The 27,727-nt window shown below is 43.2% G+C and overlaps 1 protein-coding gene across 1 annotated transcript in view; it reads right to left on the bottom strand.

The window, feature by feature from the left end:
- Positions 1–22,329: 22,329 nt before the first annotated feature.
- Positions 22,330–27,727, bottom strand: part of ECI2 (enoyl-CoA delta isomerase 2) — a 42,102-nt gene continuing 36,704 nt past the window's right edge. Inside the window, exons 7-8 of the mRNA XM_054985860.1 lie at positions 26,260–26,403; positions 22,330–22,485 (exon numbers count right to left, since the gene is read on the bottom strand). Coding sequence (XP_054841835.1) covers positions 22,330–22,485; positions 26,260–26,403 — 300 coding nt within the window. The remainder of the gene's footprint in view (positions 22,486–26,259; positions 26,404–27,727) is intronic.

Here is a 27,727-nt window from a genome sequence, read left to right as displayed (position 1 = left end):
GTGTGCCATGCAGACTAGGCCACGGTTTTCCTGGTGCCCACCAAGTGTTTTAAGAAAGAGGGGTGCCAGATGTGACACCTGCCCAGTGAGGCTACTGCTGTGCTGTGCAGATTATTAAAAATATCCCTTTGGCAGCAGCTGAAACCTCATTACAAGGATCTTCACCATGCGACAGAAGGAATGCTGTGGCCAGTGTTTCCTGGCTGGCTTACCTGCTGCAGTAGTCAGTTTGTATCTGCATCCACCATGGTGTGTCAGAATTACAAACATGCCTGTAGGCTCCAAAAGGTTGCAAGTTTGGGGACCCCGAAATATTTACTTGTTTCTTTTATTGGATTTATAGTTCGTTATCCCGGCAACTGGGCTAAAAGTGGATAACAACAAGCTAAGTAAATAAAGAAATAAAACAGTAATAGCATAAAACAAGATAAAAAACTAGAGTATGAGGGGATTTTTCACAGAGAGACTATGGAGGAGTGTTCTGGGTCAGTGGTCAACAGAGTGAACAAAAGTGAGCAAATATCGTGCTTTTATTAACCCTTTCCCTGCCAAAATCTCCCGGAACACCACAGAACAGGCTGGTATGGGCGCTAAATAAATGCTAGTACTTTCTAGAAATATCACGTGTATCCTTGCTCGCAGAAAAATCTTGAAGGTTGCAATCCATCTAAACTAGCCATCAAGTCTTCCACTTGCTTAGACATTGCACAAATACTGTCTGATATATTCCATAGAAAAGGTTCCATAGAAAGGTTCGGATGGGCTATGGGTGAGTTCTGGAAAGGCGAGTTTGCCAGATTTTCAGGAGGGGAGAACAATAGAGAATGGGATCAGAACAGCAGAAAGCAGGGTTTTCTGCAGTGGCTCAGGGCTTTAAGTGCACCCAGACCAGGTTTTCAAACCCCATCCCCATTCTCTGGAGTTAGCCTGGGGCTTAAAACATGGCTTCAAGCCAATACCGGTCGCCTGGCTAGAGGCTCCAACAAACAATCAAAAAGAGATGTCCCATTAATATATATAATCAACCAAACAAAGGAAACTGTTTCTCCATAAACCAATTCAGTCATTGGGTCAAAATGAAGGTGAGTGCAACAATGATGGAAAGGGGCTGTGTGTGAACATTGAACAGTGGATGAATGTGAACAAAACTTGGCGACATGTCGGTTGGAAAGCTGCACGAAGCATGGGTATTTGGCGAGGGATTTGACTAAAGTGTCAGTAAGTGCATGGAGAGATGATTCGAGCATACAGAGGAGAACAGCAGAGCTGATTTGAAGAACGGGAGACAGGATAAGGTTGCCAACCTCCAGGTGGGGCCTGGCGTTCTCCTTGAATTACAGCTGATCTCCAGGTGAGAGATCAATTCCCCTGGGGGAAATGGCTACTTTCGGGGGGGGGACATTACGGCATTATACCCTGCAGAGGTTCCTTCCCTTCCAAAACTACGCCATCCTCAGGTTTCACCCCCAAATCTCCAGGTACAAGCAGGAGTCAGCAACTGTAAGACTGGGGAGGCTGAGGATGGTGGAGCAGCAAATGTCATATGCTAGAATATAAATGACAAGGGGCTTGTAAGCAGGAGTAGGTTTGCCATTATGGCCTCCAGGAGAAAATTTCCCATCGGATGATGTCCTGGGGTACAACTTCTCCACACACACCCATTAGCGCTGTCATGTATGCCTGCCTGCAGTACATGCTACTTATTAATCCTCTGACACTATGGAGAGTTCTGAGTACCATTCAGTGCCTGTTATTTGGGAGTTCAGTATGTTATCCCTGCTTTGAAGTTAAACACTCTCATTGTGAAGCAAAATACTTTCACTGTTAAAGCAAGCGGCCTTGGAGGCCAGCTGCAGGCTGAATTGTATCTTCTCTGAGAACGGGGATGATTTCATACCCAATCTGCTATTGTAGTATACGATAGTCTAAACTGTGATACATTTTGTCTCTGATGTTTGAGCAATTGAAAAAGTTGTTCACCTGAGAACCAGCCCTACAACACCCAGATGAAAACCGTAAGTTCATTATGCAGGTGGACGTGAGTGACATTGCCATGGAAGGGGTCTTGTTGCAAGCCGGTGATGAGGGGAAGCTGCACCCCTGTGTGTATGTGTCCAAAAAGTTTTCTGAAACAGAATGTCACTGGGCGATCTGGGACAAAGGGGCCAGCGCGGTTAAATTCGTGCTGTCTACCTGGAGGCATTGGCTAAAGGGAGCCAAGGTACCTTTTGAAGTACGGACTGATCATAAAAATCTGGAAACATTAAAAACGCCGTGCAAGCATCCCAGAAGGCTTCTGCTACACCCAGAGGCTGTCATTCCACTCAGGGGCATGCCATTTCAGTCACAGAATGCTTCTGCTAGATTCAGGGGTGTCATTCCACTCCGAAGCCTATCATTCCAGTCCCAGAGCACTTCTGATACACACAGGAGCTGTCATTCCAGTTAGAGGCCTGTCATTCCAGTCTGAGAGCCTGTCATGGGCTCTGATTCCTCTGAGGATGAAGACTTCGTGGAGGATGACAGGGGACAGAGTATTCCAAGCTCCTGAGGCATGTGGAGGACCAGCGGGGAGTGGAACAGCAGGAACCCTTGCCAGAGCAGGCTGAGGCAGAATCAGAGACAGAAGCTGTTCCCCTACCTGCGCCAGCAGTTGAGACCAGGGCAACATCACCCAGCTCTCCTGAACCTGATAAGCAGCGTAGGGTGCGACAGCGTCTTGTTATACAGGAAAGGAGTCGAAGTGTGAGGCTTCAGGCACTGAAACAGCAGCTTAATGACCTTGAGTGCTAGCAGGATGCAGCACCTCCTTGGAGGTGATTGCTTTTAAGCCAAGACGCCCTTTCCCTTGTTGCAGAAGCACCTGTGCAAAGACCTGCCTGGCTCTACTGTGACCCAGCTCTCTGTTCTACGTGTTCCCCCAGCTCTGACCCTTGGACTCAGTGTTCCGGACTGTTTTCTTCCTTATTCCCTGGATGGCGTTGGCATACTTCAGACTCTAGTTAGGTTTGTGTCTGTTTCCTGCCTGTACTCAGCACAGAGCCCGTCTGCTACACCCATGGGAAGTCATTCCGATCAGGGGCCTGTCATCCCAGTCCCAGAACCCTTCTGCTACACCCAGCGGCTGTCATTCTACAAAGGAGCCTGTCATTCCAGTCCCATCCAGGGGCTGTCATTCCACTCAGGGGACTGTCATTCCAGTCCCAGAGCCCTTCTGATACACCCAGGGGCCATCATTCCCTTGAGGGGCCTTTCATTCCAGTCCCAGAGCACTTCTGTCACACCCAAGGGGCGTCATTCCACGCAAGGGCCTGTCATTCCCGTCCCAGAGCCCTTCTGTCATACCCAGGTGCCTTCATTCTACTGAGGGGCCTGTCATTCCAGTCCCAGTCTCCTTCTGTCCCACCCAGGGGCCGTCATTCCAGTTAGGGGGCCTGTCATTCCAGTCCCAGAGCCATTCTGTCACACACAGGGGCTGTCATTCCACTCAGGAACCTGTCATTCCAGTCCTAGAGCGCTTCTGATACACCCGGGGCTGTCATTCCACTTAGGAGCCTTTCATTCCAGTCCTAGAACCCTTCTGATACACCCAGTGGCTATCATTGTGGCTATTATTCCTTTTAGTACAACCCCATATCTGAGTTGTGCAAGCATGGACAGCTCCAGGCGCAGATTGCTGCATGTTTCCCAATCAAGCCTATAAAGTACGGATGACATATATTTATGTTTAGACACCATGTTCATATGCCAGAGAACCTTGAAGAAGCCAGAGTTACTAGAGGTTCAAAAGGTTATTTTTGTAGAAGGAGTAAAGCTGCAGTGTTACGGTTCAGCTCAGGGGGTGACTTTTCTTATTTACTTCATTTATGCCCTGCCTTTCTCCCCCATGGGGACTCAAAGCAACTTACATCATTCTCCTCTCCTCCATTTATGCTTTCAACAATCCTGTGAGATATTACAATATCATATCAGTTAAGATATAGTAACATTTTAGAGTGTTAGGTTGAGAGACCGTCACTGGCCAACATCACCTAGTCAGCTTCCATAGCAGAGTAAGGATTCAAACCTGGATCTCCCTGATCATAGTCCATCACTCTAACCAATACTGACCTTAGGGATAAAGTTTTTTCTACACTGATTATCTTGTTGCCTTAAACAAATATGTATGCATGCTTTGTTCTGTTTTTCCCCCTATTCTACAATCTTAGCCCAGCCGAATTATTTTGTCTCACTAGGAATATTTGCTGTTAAAGTCAAATGTGATCATATTTTGTAACTTGCTCATCGATTGCCTTATAGTATCATATTTTCTAATTTGCTTACTGATGGAGTGAAAGTTTTTTTTTAAATCATACTTGTAATCCATACTTGGGTCCCAATGAGAAGGGCACACTAAAAATGAAAATAATATACTTATTTTATACGTTTCTTTTATCTGTAGAAGATAACACTGGTGAAACACCAATTTTCATACAGCAACTACGCATCTTGCATTTTGAATGCTTTCTCAAGTTTTTTTTTTAAAAAACTTCATACAAATGAAAGGTTGGTTCTTCAAAGGCAGAGGTTCTAGCTCAGCTTATTGGGAGGATGTGGGAGATCTGGAACGAGGTCTGAGATTTGGAGTGCAGATTCTGAGCCAGTTATTGCCTCACTTGTTGCACCAAGAGATGTCTTGTTTTATCTTTCTCAAATGGCTAGTGTTGGATTAGTACTCTAACCCTCAAACCCATACATTCTGCAGCAGTCTAATTGCAAGGATATCTGCATACTCACATGCAGAATGGGTTGTTAGCTCAAAGGGTGGGAAGTAGAAGCTGAGAATGGTCCAAGTGAAGAAAATATGAAAAACACTGACCCAAAGCATGCAACTTAATTTTTTTTAAGTTTGGAAGTGGGGAAAAATGCCCTTACCCTTTGTCTGGCAACTGGACTGAAAGTGCTAGCTAGCTAGCTAGCTAGCTAGCTAGCTAGCTAGCTAGCTAGCTAGCTAGCTAGCTAGCTAGCTAGCTAGCTAGATAGCTAGATAGATAGATAGATAGATAGATAGATAGATAGATAGATAGATAGATAGATAGATAGATAGATAGATAGATAGATAGATAGATAGATAGATAGATAGATAGATAGATAGATAGATAGATAGATAGATAGATAGATAGATAGATAGATAGATAGATAGCCATGCTGGATTCCTCGTCAGTTGGCATTACGCTGGGTCCTTTGAGCAGGAAGCAAAATAGGCACTGGAGATAATCTAACATACTGGCATTTACTAAATAATGTTAAATTGTGTAATATTTCAGCAAAGTGTATGTGACGGACAGGACTGGCTCCAGCTCCAGCTCTCCTGAGAAACCAACCAATGAGAGGGGGCAAAATGCTGAATGCTGAACCAGGGACAGTTGAGGTCTCTTGGAGAGAGTGAAAGGAGAAGGCTGTTGGAGCTGCTGAGAAAAGGCAGCAGAGAGGGAGGTGGCAGTTAAACCTGTTTGGTTACATCGAAATATTCCCTGTTTAACCCCAGTATCTTTTTGAGTTAAAAACCATTCACTCCTATGTTCTGTCTTGTAAATAAAATTTAATTTTGTTTTGTTTTAATCCTGGAGGGCTTGGAATTGTTTGCTGAAAATATTACACATAGAAACCTCAAACAGGTAAAGTTAAATGGGCCAACATAGTTTAAGTAAATGGTGGCAACATACATAGGGGAAACAACCTCTACGTTCCCTTTCCCCAATAGCCCTGGGCAGTAGCTGGGTGAGGGGAGAAGGGACCCTGTGAGGATTTGAGTCAGGGCTCTCTGCCTGCTAAATTGAAGGCTAGACAAGTGGCATGTGGTGAACAAACCTTACCTACCTGGAAAGACCCAAACCTGTGAAGGGACGTTTAGGATGGGTGGCAGGGTGTATGAAAGACTGGGTCCTCCATAGTATATTTAAGCATTTTTCCAGGATTGCAGATGGAAAACCCAGTGGTCATAGAAAGCCAGTGTTCACAGAAAGCAGCAAGCTATGTAGACTTCTCATCAGTTCTGTATCTATAGCCTAGTGCATTGTCATGCTTTTAAATTAGATCCCTTTTCTCCTTTAAAAAATTAACAGAATGGAAGAGCTGGTTTCATATAGCAAAACTAAATGGAGGATTGAAGAAGGTTCCCCAGCCAACGGTGCCTTTTTCTGACAACGGATGGTAGTCAAAACCTCAAAATGGGTGCCACAAAAGGTGGAGCTAGCCACAAAATGTCAGGAAGTGCTTAACTCTAATGGAACTCTTTAACATTTCAGGCAACAGCTCTGTTTAACAGGATGACTTTTAATAAGAACATAGCATTTAAAAATGTTTTCTTGAATACACACAGCTTTAGTCATGCAATGAAGATCTTTGTGTTGTGGTTGTAGCTAGCTGCTGCTGAAGCAACTTTTAAAAAATTTACATAGCCAATCAGAGGGCATGCTGGGCAACAGTCCTACCTGGCTCCCCCCACTTTTAAAAATGCTTAATGGACTCCAGGAAAGGCTTTTGTGGGTGCTATTGGGGAACCATGGATTAAATCTGTATGACCCTGTATGACCTTAAAGCAATTTGAGACCTGCAATTTAAGGATGGAACAAGACCGTTTGAGCCATCAGGGACATCTTTATTTAGCTGCTGCTTACCCTGATACTGGGTAGCCTGGCCCTACTAACAGGATCCTTCATCTGCAGGGCCGGCGCCGGCGGTGAGGCGGGGGCCATGGGGCCGGAAGGGGTGCCGGAAGGGGTGCTGGGGGCGGAGGTGTGCACCACGCCGCCGCTGGCCATCCCTGCACCGCCGCTGGCCAGCCCCGCACCACCACCGCCGCTGCCACACGCCCCCGGGTGGGCGCAGCAGCCGTGGCCAGGGACAACAGGCAGCCAGGGCGGCGTGAGGAGCGCGGGCAGCCTCCTCGCGCCACCCCAGCCACCTGCCGGCCAATGGCCCCGGCAGCACTGCGTGATGACATCATCACGTGATGACGTGATGACGAGGATGGCCTCAGGCACCAGTGACCCTGGCGCTGGGGCTGTTCATCTGCACACATTTTATGGTCATTTCCTTAGAACTTTTCTACACCGTAACTAGTTGCATAATTGCTACAGAGTTTTCTTTGGCCTGCTTCTTAGCATATAATTCATCCCTCTGCTGTTACTCATTTTTTCAAACTGCTAGCACAGTTTGCTTTACTCAGCCTTATCTTGACGTTATGTGCTCCATTTCTCTTCCCAAAGAGCCAACAGGTTTATAAAAGGAGTATTGCCTTATTCATATTTGAAATTCTCTCTACAGAACAATGATAAATATTTGATGGGGCAAAGTAAACATTACAGGTGATTTTGTGCTGTTCAGAAGTGTAATAACAGGTTCATCTCCAAATGGAAGAGTTCAAACTGTGAATTTACTCTCTTGTCTAAAAATATAGAAATGACCCACTTATTAACAACAACAAAACCCTGCAACCTCCACCAAACTGTATCCTTGAAGGAAGAACAGCACTCCACGTAGATTGAAAAGCTTTGAAATATCTACACATCTGGAATAGTATTTTACAGGAATATCTTCAATTTTTGCATTTGCTGGTTCTGATGAAATAAAACATATGCAATATACTAAAGAAATCAAAAATATTGGTAGTTCCATTTCTAGGATTTCAATCTGCAATTATGCATTTACAAAAATAGTATATTATTTGAGGATCATTTTGAAAATTGTTTAACTTAATTCCAACTTTCAGCCTGTAGCACAAGGCTGATAAAAAAAAAATAACCCCAACCCCCTACCCTTTAAAACTGGTTTTCACATTTCTAAAATAGGAAAATGCATTTATGCTTGCAATGGTATAATTTAATCATGAAGAGAATTAAACATTGCAGTTCACCCTGCTGCTTCTTAGGCTCTAATTTTCAAAGGAGGTCAGGGCCATTTTAGGGAATAAATTGACACTAAAAAAAGCAGGGTGACAGCAGCAGCTATGGGAACGTCTCTCCTTGAATGCTAGGACTTCTCTCACTATGGCAACTGCAAGTCAAAGGTATGCCATTAACAATACAGGCTCCATGTATATACTGTGCCAACCGCCCCCCCCCCAGATTATTTAATCTGAATATATCATGCAGATTACACATGTATGTAATATAACCAGCATGAAGAATTTATATTTTGTACTGTGAATGTATGGGATTACCTCCCCCTTGTGTGTATTACCTCCCCCTTGAAGCCCAGCTTGTTCACCATCAAACTTTGGTTCTTGAGTTCTTCTGAGGGCCAAACTAGACATTACAATATTCATTAATCTGACCCAAGGATGCTGACGTCATTTTAGAGCTGAACTCAAACCATTTAAAAATGCTGCACAGGTGGTGGAACCAGGTAATCTTATTTCCTCACAGCATTTCCTTATGGTGTGGCCCACAGTACAGCAGGACCAGACAATCTTGTCCCCCCTCTGCCACCTTTTCATGTGCCAAAACATGCAGTTTTAAGACATGAAAAGGCATGGGCAGGGTGGGGGAAACAAGATTACTTGGTCCCACTGTGCTGTCAACCTGATCGGGATTAGACCCTTGCAATATTTTTAAATGGTCAACTGTAAAGTGGCATTGGTTTCCACAGGTCCAGCCCATGGATGCTTTAACATCTAGTTTGGCCCTGAGATACCATCTCCATTAGCATCACAATCAATTAGAAAAAAACTACCAGCAGGAGTATGTTTTACTTTGTAGTTGGTTGTCAGAAAAGAAGACCTTTGTTCCCCCTCTCCTCCTTCCCACCATCATTTTTTTTGTTTAGCTAGCTTAGTATTCAGCTAGCCAAATGACAAACAGAAAAGTTTTGTGGGAACATACCTGCTGATAGATGATCTTTCCAGTATCTAAGGAAAAACCTCGAAGGTCAAAAGGAATAAATTGATATTATGAATTTTAAATTTTTTAAATTTTTTTTTAAATTCAAAGTCCGAAGTGCTAAAGTGTCAACATCCAATTTCCAACAAATATTACACATAAGTATCAATAGATCATCCCATAAATATCCAATAAATATCCAAATATACAATTATATACAAATACAGTCAGGAGTTCAACCAGTAAAGTTCCATCCTATGAAGATAATGCAAGTCTTCCAGAGATGTACTACGTAATGTAATTCTATTTGCTTGTTCCTTTATGTAATTTTATTTGCTTGCTCCTTTATGGGTTCACAGGTTTCCTCAAAGGACAATGCAGTCCAATGGTTATAGCTGATGGCCAAACATGAGCCCATGAGCTCTTGGGCTCATGCGTGGCCATCAACTATAACCATTGGACTGCATTGTCCTTTGAAGAAAACTCCATATTAACACCGATGAACCTATAAAGGATCTAACTCATTCCAGAGAAATTTAGCATGTTCTAATTTCTTCTGTTTAATTAGAGCTTTATACTGGGACCTAAGCATTGTTAGACTGTTGATCTGAGCCCTATCCCTATTATGCCTGGCCTGTCTCATAGTATAAAGGAGTTCTTTTTTCAGTGCTCTGCATTTGTGGTCGAACCAACCACTTTGAGCATGGAATATCGACTTCATAGGCCTGTTATTTGTTAAAACAGGTTTAAGATGGAAATTAATTTCATCAAAGATTTTAATCACATCTGTGGTGTTTTGTAAAAGAGATGATCTCAGTCTACTCATTTCCAAGGATGACAAGGTATTGGATATAGTGCAATGTAGTTTCCCAGACCATTTGAGCCTCCTAAGATTGGGATTCATGCTCTCAGCAAGGTCTGGTACTGGTTTCACTAGGACATTAACATTTGCAGTAAGAGACAGTCTCAAGGGACAGTGATCACTTAATGTTACATCTAAAACCTCCAAGTTAAAAACCCGGTTAAATAGATCAGGGGATATGGCTATGTAGTCAACAGTGCTGGTACCAGATTCCATCACATATGTAAAGGTCCCCCTCTGTGGAATCAAAAGAGGTGCCATGCAAAATATGCAGGTTGGACAGAGAAAGCAGTTTCAGTAGTTTAAGGCCAAACTTATTTACTACTGAATCCTTTGCTGAGCGCTCTAAGACATGGGTGTTTGTAGCAATCTGTGTGCTTACACCATCTCTTGCCTCAAATTTGCCCGCCCCAGTTCTCGCGTTGAAGTCTCTGCATAGAATAACATGTGAATTTGGGTATCGAGAGGTTAGCCTATCCATCATATCAGATAGAAGATCCCAGATACACTCACCTTTCTAGGGTGATAAGCCCCTAGATGGGATATATATGTTAACACAGAGTAGACTTCTAAAATGATCACCTTTGAGAAGTAGGACCTGAAAATTATTAGGGCAGTTATTCTCTAGCACTTGTATATCTATGTTTAGGTCCACAGAGATCAAAATAGCCAAACCCCCACTTTGCCATCCCTTCGAGTGTACTTTAATTTCAGGCACAGAATAGACCCTGTAGCCCTGCACAATGGGGAGATCAGAGTTCTGGATCCAGGTTTCCTGCAAACAAAGAATGTCATGATAATGTAAAAAAGTTAAAAAATCTGGATCATATAACTTAGTCGATGTTTGGTAAATTGTGACGGCCTGTGGCTATAGACAATAAACTCTTTTGAACTTTGGAACTTTATAACATTATATCAGTACATGTACTAGATTCTCTGAATTCCCAGGGTTTATTATTTTAAAAAGTCTGCAGCCTTGGGTTACCAGGCCCCTCTTGGCAACCGATGGGAGATAGGGGTGGGGGAGCACAGATAGGTGCAGCCAGAAGTGACATCATCACACTAGGGCTGATCTTTAAGAATCAGCCCAAAACATGTTTTTGCTAAGTTTGAGGCCAATTCTGCCCCTGGTGCAATACCACTGCTTCCAGTCACACCAGAATTGGAGGGGAAGGGCAGGGCAGGGAAACTGCAGGAAAACCTGCTATGTGGAAGCTGCATTGCTGCTGCACTTTATCAGCAGCTACATCAGCAACATGGAAACCACACAGCCCATCCTCATGTGGAAACCACCTTCATTTTAAATGGTTTCTCTCAAGATATTTTATTCATTGAAACCAAACTGTGCTACGCAATGTGTGATGTCCATTAGCTCAGATGGCTTTTTAAAATTCTAATTTATGCAGAATAGTTCTGTCAGTGATCATTGGTCCTAATAACTAAATGGAACTTCCTTGTTTGGAGATTGTATGCTTCAGAGTATCAGACACTGGGGACAAACAATGGAGAGGGCTGATGCCTTCAAGGGCTTCATGGAGGTATCTAACTAGCTCCTGATGGAAATAGTATGCTGGATTCAATGGACCCTGATCTGATTCTCTAGAGAGCTGATGTGATCTAACAGAGCTGCCATTGTTGAGTTATTCTGTTACATTTGAGGAGGTTTCATGATTTTGGGGGTAATCTCGAATTGGGGATTGCATATTTACACAAAATATACCTACTTATTCTGGTAATTTTTCACACATCTCAGCAAAAGGGTACAATTTAGTTCACAAGAAAATGGATGTCAGGGAAGAATAAATGTGTCTCTACTGCTGAGTCAACCAAGCCAGTGCATCTTTCAGTTGTATTTACTGAATGGTGGAGGAAAATGTGCATTATGGAAAGCAGATGTTTAATACAGCACAATACTTTCAATAGGATATTTATTCAGACATATACCTCTAGATCTGGGTTCACAGCACTTGGTGTGGACAAATACTCTTACAGCAAGACAGACAACATTGGTCCAGTTGCCTCACTATCAGGACACATTCCCGTCTCCAGTGGTCCTAGGAGTGGGTCAGTCCATACTTTTAGGCTATAGCTCCTCCTTTCTGAAGGCAGGGTCAGTCAGCTAATTTTAATCTCAGAGGGGAGAGGTTTGTCCCTGGAATCGCCAGTCTTTCTGACCCTGCCATCTGAGCAGGACATCTTCAGCAATGCTCTGCAGAGTGCAGCAGTCCCGGTGAATAAGAAACTGCCAGAGATGAGCTGGGCATGGTGGTGCACACCTGTAATCCCAGTACTCAGGGAGGCCAAGGCCACAGGCAGTGCAGAGCTCACACAGGAACGGAAAGGCCCTACTGCCCTACCACACCCCTGTTTCGCATGGAGCAATGGTGAGCGTTAATGCTGGAGGTCCCTAGGTTCTCCTAGGTTCCACAGCCACAACCGCAAAACTCCACTGAGGTTCCCCACCTTCGTGCTTGGAGGAACCCCCCTCGGACAGCCAGAGGGTGTGGTGTTTGAGTCCATTGTAGCCTGTCATGGAGATTGATATTATCAGGAACTCCCTCAGGCTTGAAAGGAGCAGACTCCAGCAGCAGTAGAGGAGCTGCTCCAATCCTGGCAGCCTTGACTGAACCATGGTAAGACTGATCCAGCAGGAAACAGGGGCCGCAAAAGGAAGGAGGGAGGAGAAAAGAGTAGCAAAAGCCTCATAGCCAACTCGCCCCAAATAAAAGGGGGAAAGGTAAAGGTAGTCCCCTGTGTAAGCACCAAGTCATTATTGACTCATGGGGGGACATCACATCATCACTTTTTCTTGGCAGACTTTTTATAGGGTGGTTTGCCATTGCCTTCCTCAGTCATCTACACTTTACTCCCAGGAAACTGGGTACTCATTTTACCGACCTCGGAAGGATGGAAGGCTGAGTCAACCTTGAGCCGACTACCTGAACCCAGCTTCCGCTGGGATTGAACTCAGGTCGTGAGCAGAGCTTGGACTGCAGTACTGCAGCTTACCACTCTGCACCATGGGGCTCTCTTTAAATAAAAGGGAGCTCTCCTTTATTTCTCTTTCCTTTCAGCTGGGACTTATGAGGTGCACTTTCACTTTCGTTTCTCCTTTTGGCAGGAAAATTTCTGTTGATGGGAATGTCAGTAATGGCAGGCCCCAGCTGCCTCCTAGGCCTCAGAGAGTGCAAACCTGCAGCCTAGTGGTGCCAGACTCACAGGCCTCAGCCCCCTCTTGGGCCTCTCAGCAGGCCAGTGAAAGAGAAGGCAGGCCTAGCCACCTCCCAGTCTTCAAAGAGCACAAGCATGTGGCCTAGACTTTCCAAAGTTTCCCAAGCCTCAGCCCCCTACTGGGCCTCTCAACAGGCGAATGAAAGAGAAAAGGTCCAAGGGCCTGGACCTGTCAGGCAAGAATGCCTGAAAATTGCTGCAGGCGGTATGTCAGCAAAGGCAGGCCTAGCCACCTCCCAGGCCTCAGAGAGCACAAGCCTGTGGCCTAGACTTTCCCACCTCTCAGGTCTCGGCCTACTCCTGGGCCTCTCAACAGACCTGTGAAAGGGAGAAGGTCCAGGGTCTGGATCCATCAGGCAAGGACTCCTGAAGTGAATTGCTGTAACATGGCTAAGTGACTGGGCCACAAATGAGAACCCTGCTGGTTAAAGTTCCATAATTGCTTGACCAGTGTTGCAGAGGCAACTATGACTGGATGGCACTTTTCACCACCAAGGGGAAAGAAGTTATATGCCCCCTACTTACATAGTCACACAGCCATAGTTATTATTTAACAAGTGCATTGACATGGCCCAGGATGGAAATAAGAAGGAATTCAAAGAGGACTCCTGAAGGTACACCAACAAATAGTCTAGTGGCTAGACCCTCAGATGGGCAGGAGGGGCATCCCAGTTGGGGGTCCAACTCCAGAAAGGTGAAGGGGTGCCCCCCCCCCCAGATTAAAGAGGAGGCAAGAGCCATTAAGAGTACAGATCTCAGTTAAGCCTCCAACCTGAGTCCCCTGAGTTATCAGTTTTCTCCCTAGGCCAAGAAGAAAGGGGAACTGTTAAAAGAAGGGAAATTTCCCTAGTACACGTAGTCACTGATACAAACAGGTCTTCCTCAGGAGCTGTATCCTAGAATGCTCCCTAAGGTGATGAGGGTCCTGGATTCTTCTCCCTTAAGGACCAAGAGAAAGGAGGACAAAGGGGTTGGAGAGAATCCTCCCTAAAATCAGGAATAATCCCATCAGGGATTCCTTTCCAGAAGCCCTTCATACCTGTAGAAGTCTAAGAGGGAAACTCTGGCAAAACTAACCACTCTATTCCCTTTTTTCCAAGTCATACGTTGATTCCAAGAACTGCTAAGAGGATCAAACTGCCATTGGTGGATGATCTGGTAACCAGCCTGCCATCTAATCCTGTGCTGCCCATTGACAAGGACAGGCTACTTAAGGATTCTGGCCTCAGGCGATTTGAACTGGCTATGTGCAGAAAATTGGAAGATTCTGCTATATCCTTCAGAGCATTGGTAAAAGCTCTGCTCCTTCCTAGAGCCACATCCTCTCAAGTCTCAGACCTGCAGGGAGCAGCAAAGTCCTTTAAAGAGCAGAAGGGCAAAACTAAGAAAATAGCCCCAGCAATATGCTATGCTGTGGTCAACACGAACCAGGGTTTTCAGGCAAACCTAGGCACAAAGCTTAGGAACTAGAATGTGGACCATTTGCCCCAAAGCCAAAGTACAAAAACAAAAAGGGGGGGGGGTTCACTTCCACATAAATAATACACCAAGGAAAAAGAAGTGAAGAGGCACAATCATGAAAATACTCGTAGTTTACATATATACACAAACTGCAATTACAAAATCTACAGTCACTATAAGATAGACATTCAGAGTCCCTGATTTTTACTGGGACTCTGAATGTCTATCTTGTAGTGACTGTAGATTTTGTAATTGCAGTTTGTGTATATAAGTAAACTACGAGTATTTTCATGATTGTGCCTCTTCACTTCTTTTTCCAAAGCCAAAGTAACCACGGTTTCCTTCAAAGACATCAACCTGTCTGGAGAAGTTCTGGATAAAGGAAAGTAGACCAAACATCAAGAGGAGGGTAGTACCTTCTCCCTCAAGAAATCTGGTCAGAATACCAAAGAGCCAAAGAAGGGAACTCAGTGTGTCTATACCAAGACAGCAGACATGATGGTGATTAGAGGACACTTACAATTCTTGGCAAACCCTTGGCGGCCAACAATAAGAAACAGGCAGGTGCCAGATACTGTGATAAGTGGAATTCAATTCTGTGCCAACTGGACCTTTTACCGCCAGATCCAAAAGAATTTGGTCAAATAAAATAGGCACCTAGGAACAAGAAAGGTCAGAATGGAAAGGCTAAAATTTGTCATTACTGCCATTTAGATGGGAGATTGTCCGGCTTCCAACGATCTCTCAAAGGCACTTCCAACATGAGGCCCTTCCTTTTGACCTGAAAACACTACCCAGGGTGTTCATCAGAATCCTAGTAGCACTGATAGCATGGATAGGCTGCGGAGAGTGGCTCTTTTCCTGTATCCAAATGACATCTTGATCATGGTTCCCTCCCTACTACAACATGTGAAAATGATAAAATTGACAGCAGCCAGTCTGTGGGACCAAGGATTTATAGTCAACAAAGAAAAGATGCAGAAGTGATGCTCCTGACTCAGTGGCTGGGGATGAGGGTATACTAACCCTCCAAGAGGCAAGGTTCCTCCAAGAGGCAAGGTTCCAGACCTATGCGCTCCAGAGATGCCTGTTGCCATACCATGAGGTGTTAGAACACAAGAGGTTCAAGATAGTTGAGTTGCCAGAGATCCTCAAACAGGAGAACAACCAATGGCTGGACCTCATTCAGTCCTGCAATGGTATCCCACTCAAGGAACCAAAGAGAACAGTGATGACCATGGACACGAGTCTTTCAGGATGGTTATCTCGCACCCAAGGAAGAATGGCATAGGACATCTGGCTGAAGGAGAAATGGTCAACAGTGTAAACCCTTTGGAACTCAAAGCCATCAATCGGGGTCTGATGGAATGCCAGGAACGTCCTACAGGTCACCATATGTTTATATAGATGAAAGATTACCGTGAATCTCTGAAAGAAGTACATGTAGCAGACCAGGACAACTCCCTGGTGGACTGGCTAAGCCAGACAGTGATGGACCAAGCAGAATGGATGCTATCTAGAGAGATTCCTCAACTGGTCTACCACAGTGTTCGGCAAGGCACAAAAAGAAGAAACCCTCAAACCATAAGGATAGATGCTGTGAGTGGCAAGCTGCCGTCACACATCCTGTACACTTTTCAAAGTACAGCTATTGCACAGAGCAGTTCAGAAGATCACACAGTAAAGTGCAGAAGTGATACTAATAGCACCCTTTGGGTCCAGAAGGACATGGTCTCAAAACCTGAAGAATCTTTCAAGCATGGGTCCCTGGCACCTCCACTGAAGGAGGGCCCATTGATGCAGGGAACAATACCACACCCTTGAACAGCTGTGACAAGCCTCACAATGTGGAGGTTGAACACAGACAACTAATAGGGTTGGACTAAGCAGAAGACATAATTGGTAATATGCTAGCCTCCAGGAAGAGTTCCTCAGAGTCTATAAAAATTCCTGGCAAGTTCCCAGAAGAGTGCACGGATAGAGACATGTAACCTTTCAAGGCTAATTAGGGTGTTACTATCCTTCCTTCAAGAAGGGCTGAAGAAAAATCTTAACACCAGCACCCTTAGACAACAGTAGCAACCATCTCAACAATTAGGGGTTCTAAGAAGGGACATCCCCTTATACCTTCATGGCAATAGATTCTAAAAGGGGGCCTCAAAGATTCGCCAGTTTTTCTCATGTGAAATCTTAATTTGGTATTGAGAGCATTATCCAAAAGACGTTTTGAGCCTCTGACCAAAGGAACTGACCTTTAAAGCCATCTTTCAAATGGGAATAAAATCAGCTAGACAAGTGTCAGAATGGCAGGCACTAGCAGTAGATAGAAATCCATGCCCTTTCCTTCAAGATGGTAGATCAAGTTATGAACGGAACCAACTTTTTTCAGAAAGTGAACTTCACATTTTCATAGCACAGAAGAGATAGTACTTCCCTCCTTCTAACCTAATCCAAAGCATGGGAAGGAAAAAAGAACCTCACTACTTTGATACACGTTGAGACATGAGATTCTACTTGGGCAAGACTAAACAGTATTTCACAAGTCTGGGACACTAGTTGTGTGTTTTCAGAGGTCCTCCTTGGGACAAAGAGTGTCCCTTTCTCGGATAAGTAGGTAAAGCAGAGGGTACATAATTCTGGCATGTCAAGCTAGAGGTCTGGAGTGCTAAGCAAGTCTACTTAATGTCCCAGAAAAGTTTCCTCAGTATTGCAAAATCACTTTCAAATTTAAAAAAGGGTGCTGAAAAGACAGCAACTTGGAGGACAACAGCTGTAAACTAGTGCAAAAAATGTGTGGAGGGTAGAGTTATGTCATTGATCTCTTCAACTTTTCCCTCCCAAGGCAATGTTCTCATCAAAAACCGAATTTCACATAAATTAAGTGCATCACAATTCATAACACTGAGCTCTCTGCAAAGCAGCAGAGAACAACTTGACTTGAAAACAAAACCAAAAAAAATCATACTAGGTAAATCTGTGCAGCTATGTTCCTCTCTGTTTCCCTAACTGTTCTTTACTATTACTATTACTATTACTGTTCTTTACTATTATTACTATTATATTTTGCTCAGTGAATGTCCTAACTGTCAATTATATTGTATTGTCACTTGCACTGTTGTAATCTGCCTCAGATATCAGTCAGAAAGGAGGACTATTAAATAAACAAACAAATAAATAAATGTAAGCCTTAGACTGGCATACGATTTCTCCTGCAACTTTAAATTCATTATAACGGCTAAAGTATGTTGTGCCTCTCCCTCCCAAAATCAATATTTTTCAGTAAAATAATTTAAATTCTGTTTTTAGAATAACGTGCAGAAAACAAATATCTGTCTGTGGGGTTTAGTTAATTTTATGTGAGACAGTCAAGGAGTCTGAAGTTTCATCCCAGGCCATTAGAGGCTCTACTACGGTAGCTAGCTCCTGGTTGGGAAATTCCTGGAGATTTGGGGAGTGGCATCTGGTGAGGGCAGGTTTTGGGAGGGAAAGAACCTCAGTGGAGTACAATATCATAGAGTTCACACAACGAAGTAGCCTTTTTCGCCAGGGAAACTGATCTCTGTAGCCTGGAGATCAGTTGTAATTCCAGGAGATTTCCAGCCACCACCTGGAGTTTAGCAATCCTAAATCTCAGTCAGTTTTGCTAAGGTTTTCTTTCCCCCCTGCAGGTTTAAAGGCTAGAAACTTGCTTTTTTAAAAAAGCAAAAATGAGAATTCTCAAGATTCTTAATGTCTGTGACATGCTGCTTTCTTTATTTGCATAGAACTTGTAGGAACGTATGGAAAGGATAGCATACTGGCCTTATTTTAGACCTGTAATTTCTCTTATTCTTATACCAAATGTTTACCTATATATTTATTACAATTTTTTCAGCATGCTAATAATAAGCCAGTATAATATAATATAACAACAACATTCGATTTATATACTGCTCTTCAGGACAACTTAATGCCCACTCAGAGTGGTTTACAAAGTATGTTATTATTATCACACCCTGTGAGGGTGACAATATCTTGGGTACTGTTGGAAGTGCATAGCAAGTATAGTAGAATTATCACAATGGGGACCCTTTGTACCCATCCAAAGACCGTTTCCCTTGTTCTGCTTAATGTTGCTTTTCTACTTTAGAAATCAATTAATGAAGGGTTTTTTCCCCACGAAGTCATTCTAAATGAATTCTGACAAGATCAAGTTCATATTCATATTCACACTAGTCAGTTTATTTGTTTAAAATATTTATAGCTCACCCTTGCATCTCTATAGGATTTCTAGGTGGATGCACAACGTATTATCTAATTCAGGGGTTCCCAATGTGGTGCCCAGGGGAACAATTGTGCTCATTAACACCTTTCCTGATGCCTGTGTTTTAGAAAGTGGGAGGGGCCAGGAGGGGCTTTTGCAAAGCATGGCTTCTGATTGGCCATTGGAGTATCAATTGGCTGTGTAGATTTTTAAAAACATTGCTTTGGCAGAAACTGCTTCCACAGCACAAGGATCTTCACTGTGTGACTAAAGGTAAGCTGTAGCAGCCATTTTTTTGTGGCTGGATCCATTTCCTGCAACTGTAGGGTTGCCAGGTCCTTATACTGGCACTTACCTTGTGCTGGCGATATGCTTTTTGCGTGTGCGCTCCAGTGCCTGCGTGATGATGTCACTCCCCAAAGTGACATCATCGCACCAGCTATGGGAGTGCTCCCACGCCCTATGCAGGGCCAATTCAGGAACCCTATGTGGCAGCTATTTTATGGCAGCCATTTTGTTGCTGCACCCACTACACTATGTCAGAACTCCCAATGTGCCCACAGGCTCAAAAAGGTTGGGGACCCCTGATCTAATTACACTCATTGGACAAGGATATTTTTACCATTACATTCCCTACGCTACTGCAATTCTAATGTGGTGAAGTTACACCAGCATAATGACATAACAGGGCTATTCAGAAGTTTACTTCAGCATAATTTCTACCTGGTCATACCCATGATACTGAAAAGGGGAAAAATGGGTGAAGATGGGGGCATAGTAGGTAGGGGAGGTGAACTAGCCTGCTTAGTAGAATCTTGTGGCATGGTGACATTAATGAAGTTATATCAGCAGAATAGCTGTCATAACTAACAAGAACTCATAGGAGTCAATGGGATGCCCAAGAAACTGCCCTCCACTATCACATCAAAGGATTGGAGCAATATAAGGCCCAGCAGTGGAGAAGGACTTAAATACTGTAATATTTTGCATGTAAAGAAATGTATTTTATTTCTGCTGGTTAATGTGCTTTTTAAAAATGTGTTATTGTGGATTTAAATGCAGGCCTCTGAGGAAAGAAGGGGCTGGATGGGTGAATAGATCCATCTTGGCAGCATGGAAGCAGGACTTGTCCTAGCATCCATGTCTATCCTTAGACTAGATAGGATCAGTTAGGATCTGTCTCTCCTCCTTTCCTATCAGAGTATGGAGTACTTACAATAAAGAACTCTTATTTCTTTTCTAAATATAAAGCAAGTGTATAATTTGTTATTTTCTCTCCTGCACACATAGCAGCCAGCAAAACCAGCTCACAACCACCTATAATCGCGCTTCCTATGTGAAACGATAGTCTCTGCTAACGGCCCAAACATAGAATCCTTTAATTAGGTTTCTGGAGCCTACATACAATTTATTTATCAGTCTCTAGTGTACGATTGCTTCCAGTCAACGGATAAGATTGATTGCACTGGAACTTTGGTTAAGGCTTTTAAAGTTGTGGCCCTATAAAATCAGCTACCCTCTGCAATTTGACCGTGTAAGCCTTGCATGAACAATACAAACAGTTTACTTAAGCTTGCTTTTAGAGGATAAGCTAATGTAGTTCTCTCACTGTATTGTTTTGAGGCCAAATCCCTCCAGGGGGCATGTGTGCCTTGCTGAGCACATTGAAAGGGGACTGCCTGGTGCATGTGGGTGCTGGTGAGAAAGGAAAGAAGAGTTTGGGGGTTCACAAAAAATGGTCTTTGAGTTTCTAAAGTTTCTGAACTGCTGATCTAGAGCACGCACCATCCAGCAGCAGCCATTCTGAAGCCCACTACCAAAATAACATATGGGACAGAGCAGCACTTGGTTACTTGCTGCTTGGCTTACAGGATACTGAGATCTTTAGTTCTTAAAGGCAGGAACTAGAGAACACACCACTTGGCAACTCTCATTCCAAAGCAGCAAGTGGGTAGCCTGCGACTAGTCAGAGGAACAAGAGGCTAATAAGTTGGTTATATGGTGGAGAGGAAGGAATTATGTGGCATTTATAAAACTGAGAACACCAACTGGAACTACAGCCAGTGTAGTGAATGCGTGCTTATTGCTGGCGCATATCAAACTATTGCTTCTGATACTGCTACTGAGGGAGTATTGGTTCCCCATTGCTTCTGCCACTATAAGTGCCAGTTTCATGGCAGCCATCTGAACTGGACCATACATCTGCCAAGACAAGCTTATCAGACAAGTACATGGACATATGCTTAGCTTGTAGTAACATAAGAGCTGATGCAGTACTTAATCACTTTTAGATGCTGAAATGCATGGTTGGTGTTTCTACTAGGCAATATACAGGTTGAGTGACCATGAAGAATTTCAAAGGAGAAGAGGATTAAATAACTGGGAGAGTTCTCCAAGTATGCAACTGTGCCAGATAGCTGAACTCAGAGGCTAGAACACAGCTTTACGTTCCTTTAGCCTTAAATATCAGCAGTCTGGTGCCATAGCACAATTGCCTCTATAATGACGACTGCTGAAATTTGGGCTGAAATGAGCAGAAAGCTACTCATGAGCCTTGACTTTGAGTGATAGAGGGCAGGGGAGAGGGTTTTTAATTCCCACTTCCTATGAAAAATGAGAGAGTTCAGTAGAAGAGATGTATGTCTCGTATTTCACTGTAAACATTTTAAAGACTTCAACAGCAGATTAATCCCTGCCCCCTGTCTCTCAGCTGCTGTCATTATTGTTCTCCACATCTTGGAAGGCAATGAGTTTGCTCAGGCTTCATCAAGCCTGGTGTGCGTGTGGGGGGGGGGGGGGTACTAATTTTTTTAATCTACAAAGTGATATTTCCTTGCATCATGGAAAATATCTCAAGTATGAAGAAACTGCTACATTGTCTGTTGGTAGCTTACAAATGGAGAAAGGTTTTGGAGAAAAGTATCCTCCTATCCCTTTAATAGAGGCTTGCTAGGCAATTGAATCTTTTCGTGGTATAGAAGTATATAATATCACCTGGTAAATAAATTTAAGCCTCCATTAAAAGGACAGAAGTTTTTTCTCCAGTTGTCCACCCTAAGGTTTTGTTATTTTGCTATACTTCAGGTTTGCTATTAAGAGGAGTAACAAGATTGGAAGGGGGGGATTAGGAAATTGCTCCTTGACACAAACCTCCTTTTCATGAAATTATAAACTTGAGTAGGTCAATTTCCTTATTCTTCCTATATTTTCTTATTTTTTAACCCTTTAATTAACATTGAACCGTCATCATGGTTCTATGTTTCTTAGGACATGCTCAAGCCATTTTTTTCTTTATTAAAATATTTGCAAACTAATATTTTTCTGTGTACCTGGATGGTCTTCACATTTACAGAAACTCCTGGGTGGCACTGTTTTGCTGTCTGATTGATAGGTGCTCAACCATCCACTTGGCATTTAGAGAGAATGATAACCTGAAGGACTGTCGTAATATATATATGAGCTATTTATACCCTGAGCAAGTTCTCTCATCTGTTACGAGGACTCAGTGCTGCAGAAGGACCTTTGACTGGCACTCCCAGAGGAGAAACGCATCCACCTGATGATCAGAACATCCTACAGCATACATGGCACAAGTAAGAAGAGCTGAAAATACATGTAGAGTATAAATACAAATGTAAATAGCATTAAGAAAATAGAAAATGTATTTTGGGTTACAGTTTTGATCTCTTCTGGAAGAAACGTTGAAGGCCACTCATACACTCTTCAGAAAAGAATCTTTTCACAAGTAGCTTACTCTCTTGCAAACTGACCGCATGTAGAATTTCTTTATCCACATTTCTCATTAACTGTTTGGAGATGGCTAGAGACTGGGTTAAAAATAAAATTGAAAAATTATTAAATAATAAAGGCAAGTCTTAATAGTTCCCACACGTTTTCAAGCTCTACAGTCAAAATACCATGATCCACAAATTTCATTAATAAGTTAATAGGTTACCCTGCACAAGCCCAGTTGACAAATGGTAGCTATATAGTGATTTATGTCCAAAAAATTTCCACTTTCAAAACTGATCCTGTTTTATTCTGTCATAACCCTGTTTATGATATTCATAGGTGTCAACTAGTGTGATATTCTCTATAGAGCAATAGCAGGGCTACTGAGGGTGGGGGAGGGGAGAAATACTAGGACGATTCCCCAGGCTTGAACTGGGAGGGGAGAGCTGTGAAGTCCATATGCTTCAGTTTGCTCTCACCTGCACAATGTCTGTAATCTCAGGGCTTCAGTAACAGCAGGAAACCTCTCTAGGAATCTCTAATTATTTGTGCCAGTTTGGTGTAGTCGTTAAGAGAACGGAACTCTAATTTGGAGAGCCGGGTTTGATTCCCCACTCCTCCACTTGAAGCCAGCTGGGTGACCTTGGGTCAGTCACAGCTCTCTGGAGCTCTCTCAGCCCCACCCACCTCACAGGGTGTTTGGTTGTGGGGATAATAATAGCATACTTTGCAAACCACTCTGAGTGGGCATTAAATTGTCCTAAAGGGCGGTATATAAATCAAATTTTGTTGTTGTTGTTGTTTTAAAGTTTTGTTTGAGTTGAAATTGTAGCAAGTGCTCTTGTGCATCAAGAGAGTACTTACAATGTTTTCAGTTAAGTGAAGGGTTAAAGTGAGTGATAAGTAGCTCAGTGAGATGTGACAAACTGCACTTGAAAGTAGGTTTTCTAAGTGCAGTGATCAGACAGCTGGGAGGGAAAGAGTTAATTCTTGCTTGGAATAGAGGGCTTGAAACAGGCTGCTCCCTCCTCTCTGATTGGTCAGTTAGAACCCGGATGAAGGACTGGCAGTTTCTGAAAGGATTGCTCAGAGAGAGTTTGTGAGTGAGTCTGACAGGGAAGGTCAGTCAGGTTCCCCTCTGGAGTGACGGAAGAGGAAACTTTTGCCTTAATTGTAACATCATTGTCCTGAAGAAGAATTCTATTTAAGAATTCTTAGTATAAGTCTCAGCTGAAGCTGCAGCCTGCTTGACACAGGCACCATAGAACTGGGAGTGTGTTTTGGCAATAGTAATTGGATAGTAGGTTAGACTCTGTTTCAAGCCAGAAGAAGAAGAGTTATATCTTCTTAGGAGAAGAATATTAATTCTTGCCCAGCTTCTACAGGGGGGTTGGCTCTGAGGAGGACGCCAGGTCTGTTATGAAGGGAAACTCTGTGAAGAAACACAGTTGCTGTAACTAAAATATTATGTACTCACTGCTAAGAACCAAGAATATAAGAAACTAAGCTTCAGGGAAACTATATTTGCCCATTACTGAAAGTGTATCCTGTACTAACAGCAAAATTTAACCTCAGCACTTTCATTCCCTGACTAAACTTATTCAATCCCTTCCTGTTAAATAAAGTTATTTCTTTTTTAACATTATAGTTTCCAGTGTCATTTTCCAAAAAATGAAGAAGGCTTCTGCTTCTCCTCATCAAGATCCTTGGCTGGGCTAAAAAGCCAAAATTATATCTAATTTTCAGGATGGGACAAACAGATCCGTCATAGATGTATCAGTAGGGACAAGGACTAAATGCTACTCTATTAAGTACTGTCTGCTGATGTAGACATGTGCCTACTAGGAAGTTTTCCACATTGCTAAACATGCCATGTAAATTAGATATGCTTTGTTTCAAAAGATTTCATCATCTGTGCTCAGCTTCATGCTTGCTATTCAAATTTTCTGCTGCCATATCTTATGGTAGCTTGTTCACTGAATGTCCTAACTTAGAGATGGGCACGAACTGAAATACAAACCAAAATTAAGCACGAACCAGGCTGGTTCGTGGTTCGCGAACCACGGTTCATCAGATCCCATTTCTGATGAACCGCCACAAACTTTTAGGCTGGTTCATTTCATTCATTTTTTGGTTCATCACTGCAGACAGCCTGGTGCCAATCAATCAGTTTCCTAGGCAACAGGGATGGACTTCCTGCAGACCTTTTGCTGACCTGGAAGTGAACTTCTGCTGGCCTGGAAGTGATGGTTTTCTGACCTGGATGTGACATTTTCACGAACCAAACAAACCAGTTTGCTAACCAGGGGCAGGTTCGTGAAAGTTCGTGGTTGTTGGATTGTGAAATTTGACAAACCACGAACCACATGGTTCATTTGTTTCCCGGTTCGTGCCCATCCTAACTTGTTCATTATTATACTTTGCTCATTGAATGTCCTAGCTGTAAATTACATTGTATTTTCACTTGCACTGTATAATACATCTTGGATCTCAGCAAGAACGGCAGATAATTAACAAATAAATAAATACAGATTCCTAGAGAAGCTTTCTATTCCATTAAGCATGGATAAGTTCTTCCACCCCCTCTTTTTTTAAAACATGGGCCAGGGGGGGACAAAGGAATGTTTTTTTCCCAGTTATCTCTGCTGGCTCTCAGCAGCTGTGGCACCATGTCACTTGGTGAAGAATATTACAGATGGTTTGTTTTACTTGGGTGACTGCAGTACTATCCTCTGCAGTTTCCTGTTATAAAATTTAAAGATAACCAAAACCAAAGCAGAATATTTGATAATAGCTATAATATGTTTCAGGAATTATTGCCATGATGGTCTTTGATTTTTGAGAGAAGTATACTGAGTAACCAAGCTTTTAATTACATTTAAGATACCATTTTGTTGTATAAGCATTGTGAATTTTACAAAGCCATAAACCTGATATACAGCTCTTAAACTTCAGAACTTTGCATATTAAGGCAAAGGAGCAATAAGCAACCATAATTCATGCTTTGGTAACCTCTAGAAATAGACACTACATGGCGCTGCTTTTGAAGGCTACAGAACACATTGCCTTCTCTTTTAAGGGTGCTGTAGCAGAACACAATGAGCCATGAACTCTTAGCCTCCTGGGCAGAATGCATAATGTTGGACATAACCTATATAGTCTGAAAAATTTTGTTTCATTGCAGTCCTCCAGACCAATCAAGGGTTCCTTCTTCAGACACAGAAGGTAGACATTAGGCTATGATTCTAAACATGGCTATTCAGAAACAACTCAGTGGGATTTACTTCTGAGTAAACATACTTAGAATTGCACTGTATATAACTAAAGTTAGAAAAGTTCTCCGCAACAGACGAAAGATCTGTTAGGCCGGGTAGTGTTAAATGATTTTGTAACTTGTGAAGTACCACTGAGCTTTGTTTCAGTTACTCTTAAGCTTGTCTCCTATGCTTTGCTCCTTTCAGGGAACCCTGAACCCCTCGTTCTTTTGGGCTAGGGTTGCAAACCATAGAGGCTTAATGAGTGGAAGTGGGCAGCTGAAACTTTTCATGGCATGGAGGTAAATACCATCCCATTATGGCTCCATTAAAGGTATAGGACATTCTCCCCTGCCTCCTCAAGCCAATGGCAACCCTATTTTGGACTGCTTTTGCTCAAGGCCTTTTTACACATAAGATTTAGCCCAAATTCATGCATGCCACTAAGACTATTACTGCTCACTTGTGAAAGTATGTATTGACATCTCATATGGAAATGAGTATTTTTCACTAGGCACCGATGATTGAAGAAGTGTGTATGTCTCAGTTAAAATGCCCAACAGTAATTATTAATGATGTGTGTGCAGTATTCCACTGTGGATTATTGTTACATACATTTTTAGGAAAATTTGCATATGCTTTCAGCCTTGTCCAAACTTCTCCCTGAAAAGTATTGTCAGCAAAAACCTCAGTCACAAGTCCCTTGGTATATGCTTCATCTGCAGTTATTATCTTGTTGAAGAGAAGCATCTCATTTGCCTAAACAAAACAGAACAAAAATGAAGATTCAGTAACAAGAAAACAGGGCTTTTTAAAAAAGGGGTACAGGCTGGTATGGATTTCTGATACCTCTTTATGGAGTACCAGCACCTCTTGGGTATTTGGGACTTGGACTGAGAGAGGAGAACATCATGAATACCACCATATCGGATTCGGTTTCGTTTTCTCAGCCATGCCGGACGCTCCTCTCGGCTGGTCCGGGAGGAAACGACCGGGCACCCTGACCGGGCGGCTGATCCGTAAGGATTAGCCCCCAGGACTCCCAGGGAGGGAGCCAGGGTCCGGGACGCGGCGGGAAGAACTCCCCGAAATCAATGCGGGGGGGAATTGCCCGTTTGTCCCTATGGAGGCCGGCAGATGTGCGCGGCGCCTCGAGTGCCGCCGGGCAACGAGAAACGGCAAGTAAAAGAAACAGGCGGAAGCCTGTAAACAAGCGAATCCCTTCTGTTCTACAAGCGTTTGTGAAGGAGAGGTTGATCTGAAGAAGACTCGCTCTTCCCCTTCGTGGAGTTCCAGAATTTTGTTGGCGCCCCCCCCCCAAAATGGCAGCAAAGAAGCAAAGTCCCGCTCTCGGTAAGTCAATCTCGGCCACCTTGCAGAAAGGGGAGTCGCTCGAAGAGTTGGTGCGCAGGGCGGTGGTGGAAGCCATAAAACCCTTTGTTGACAAGCTGAACGAAACTGATCAAAGGGTGGGCTTAATTGAAAGCGAGGTGAAAACCATTAAGGCAGCAGCGGGGGGGGCAGAAAAGTCTGCTCTGGAAAGTGCGTCACTTGTGAAGGCTACAAAAAAGGAGCTGAAGTTGGTGGAGAACCAACTGATCGGGCTACAGGTGGAACGAACGCAGACAATTTTGCGTCTCCAAAACGTGAAAGAGGAGGAAAATGAGGATCTGTGGGATTTGGTCTCGGAACTACTGGCGACACCCGCGAGGACGACTAAAGAAGAGGTTAAAAGCGCCATTTTGGAGGTCCGTCGGGCTTCTTCAAAATATGCAACAAAGCGACAGTTGCCTCGTGAGATCATTATTGACTTTTCAACTAAAAAGATTCGGGACACCATCCTATATAACTCATACAATGCGGATTTGGACTTTATGGGTTTGAAAGTCAAGATTTTGAAGGACGTTCCATTTCTAGTCCGGAAACGGCGTTTTAAATATAAAAAGTTTGCAGCTCTTCTGAGGGACCATGGAATAAAGTACAAATGGTTATTCCCGGAAGGAATATGGTTCAGATATAAAGATCAGGCCTATAAGATATTATCAGAAGATCAACTAAAGGATTTTGAGAATAAAAACCCAGA

Source organism: Eublepharis macularius, chromosome 7, assembly GCF_028583425.1.
Source record: "Eublepharis macularius isolate TG4126 chromosome 7, MPM_Emac_v1.0, whole genome shotgun sequence".
Classification (NCBI taxonomy): domain Eukaryota; kingdom Metazoa; phylum Chordata; class Lepidosauria; order Squamata; family Eublepharidae; genus Eublepharis; species Eublepharis macularius.
The sequence above is the reverse complement of the archived record's forward strand: the minus strand, read 5'-3'. Positions and strand labels throughout refer to the sequence as shown.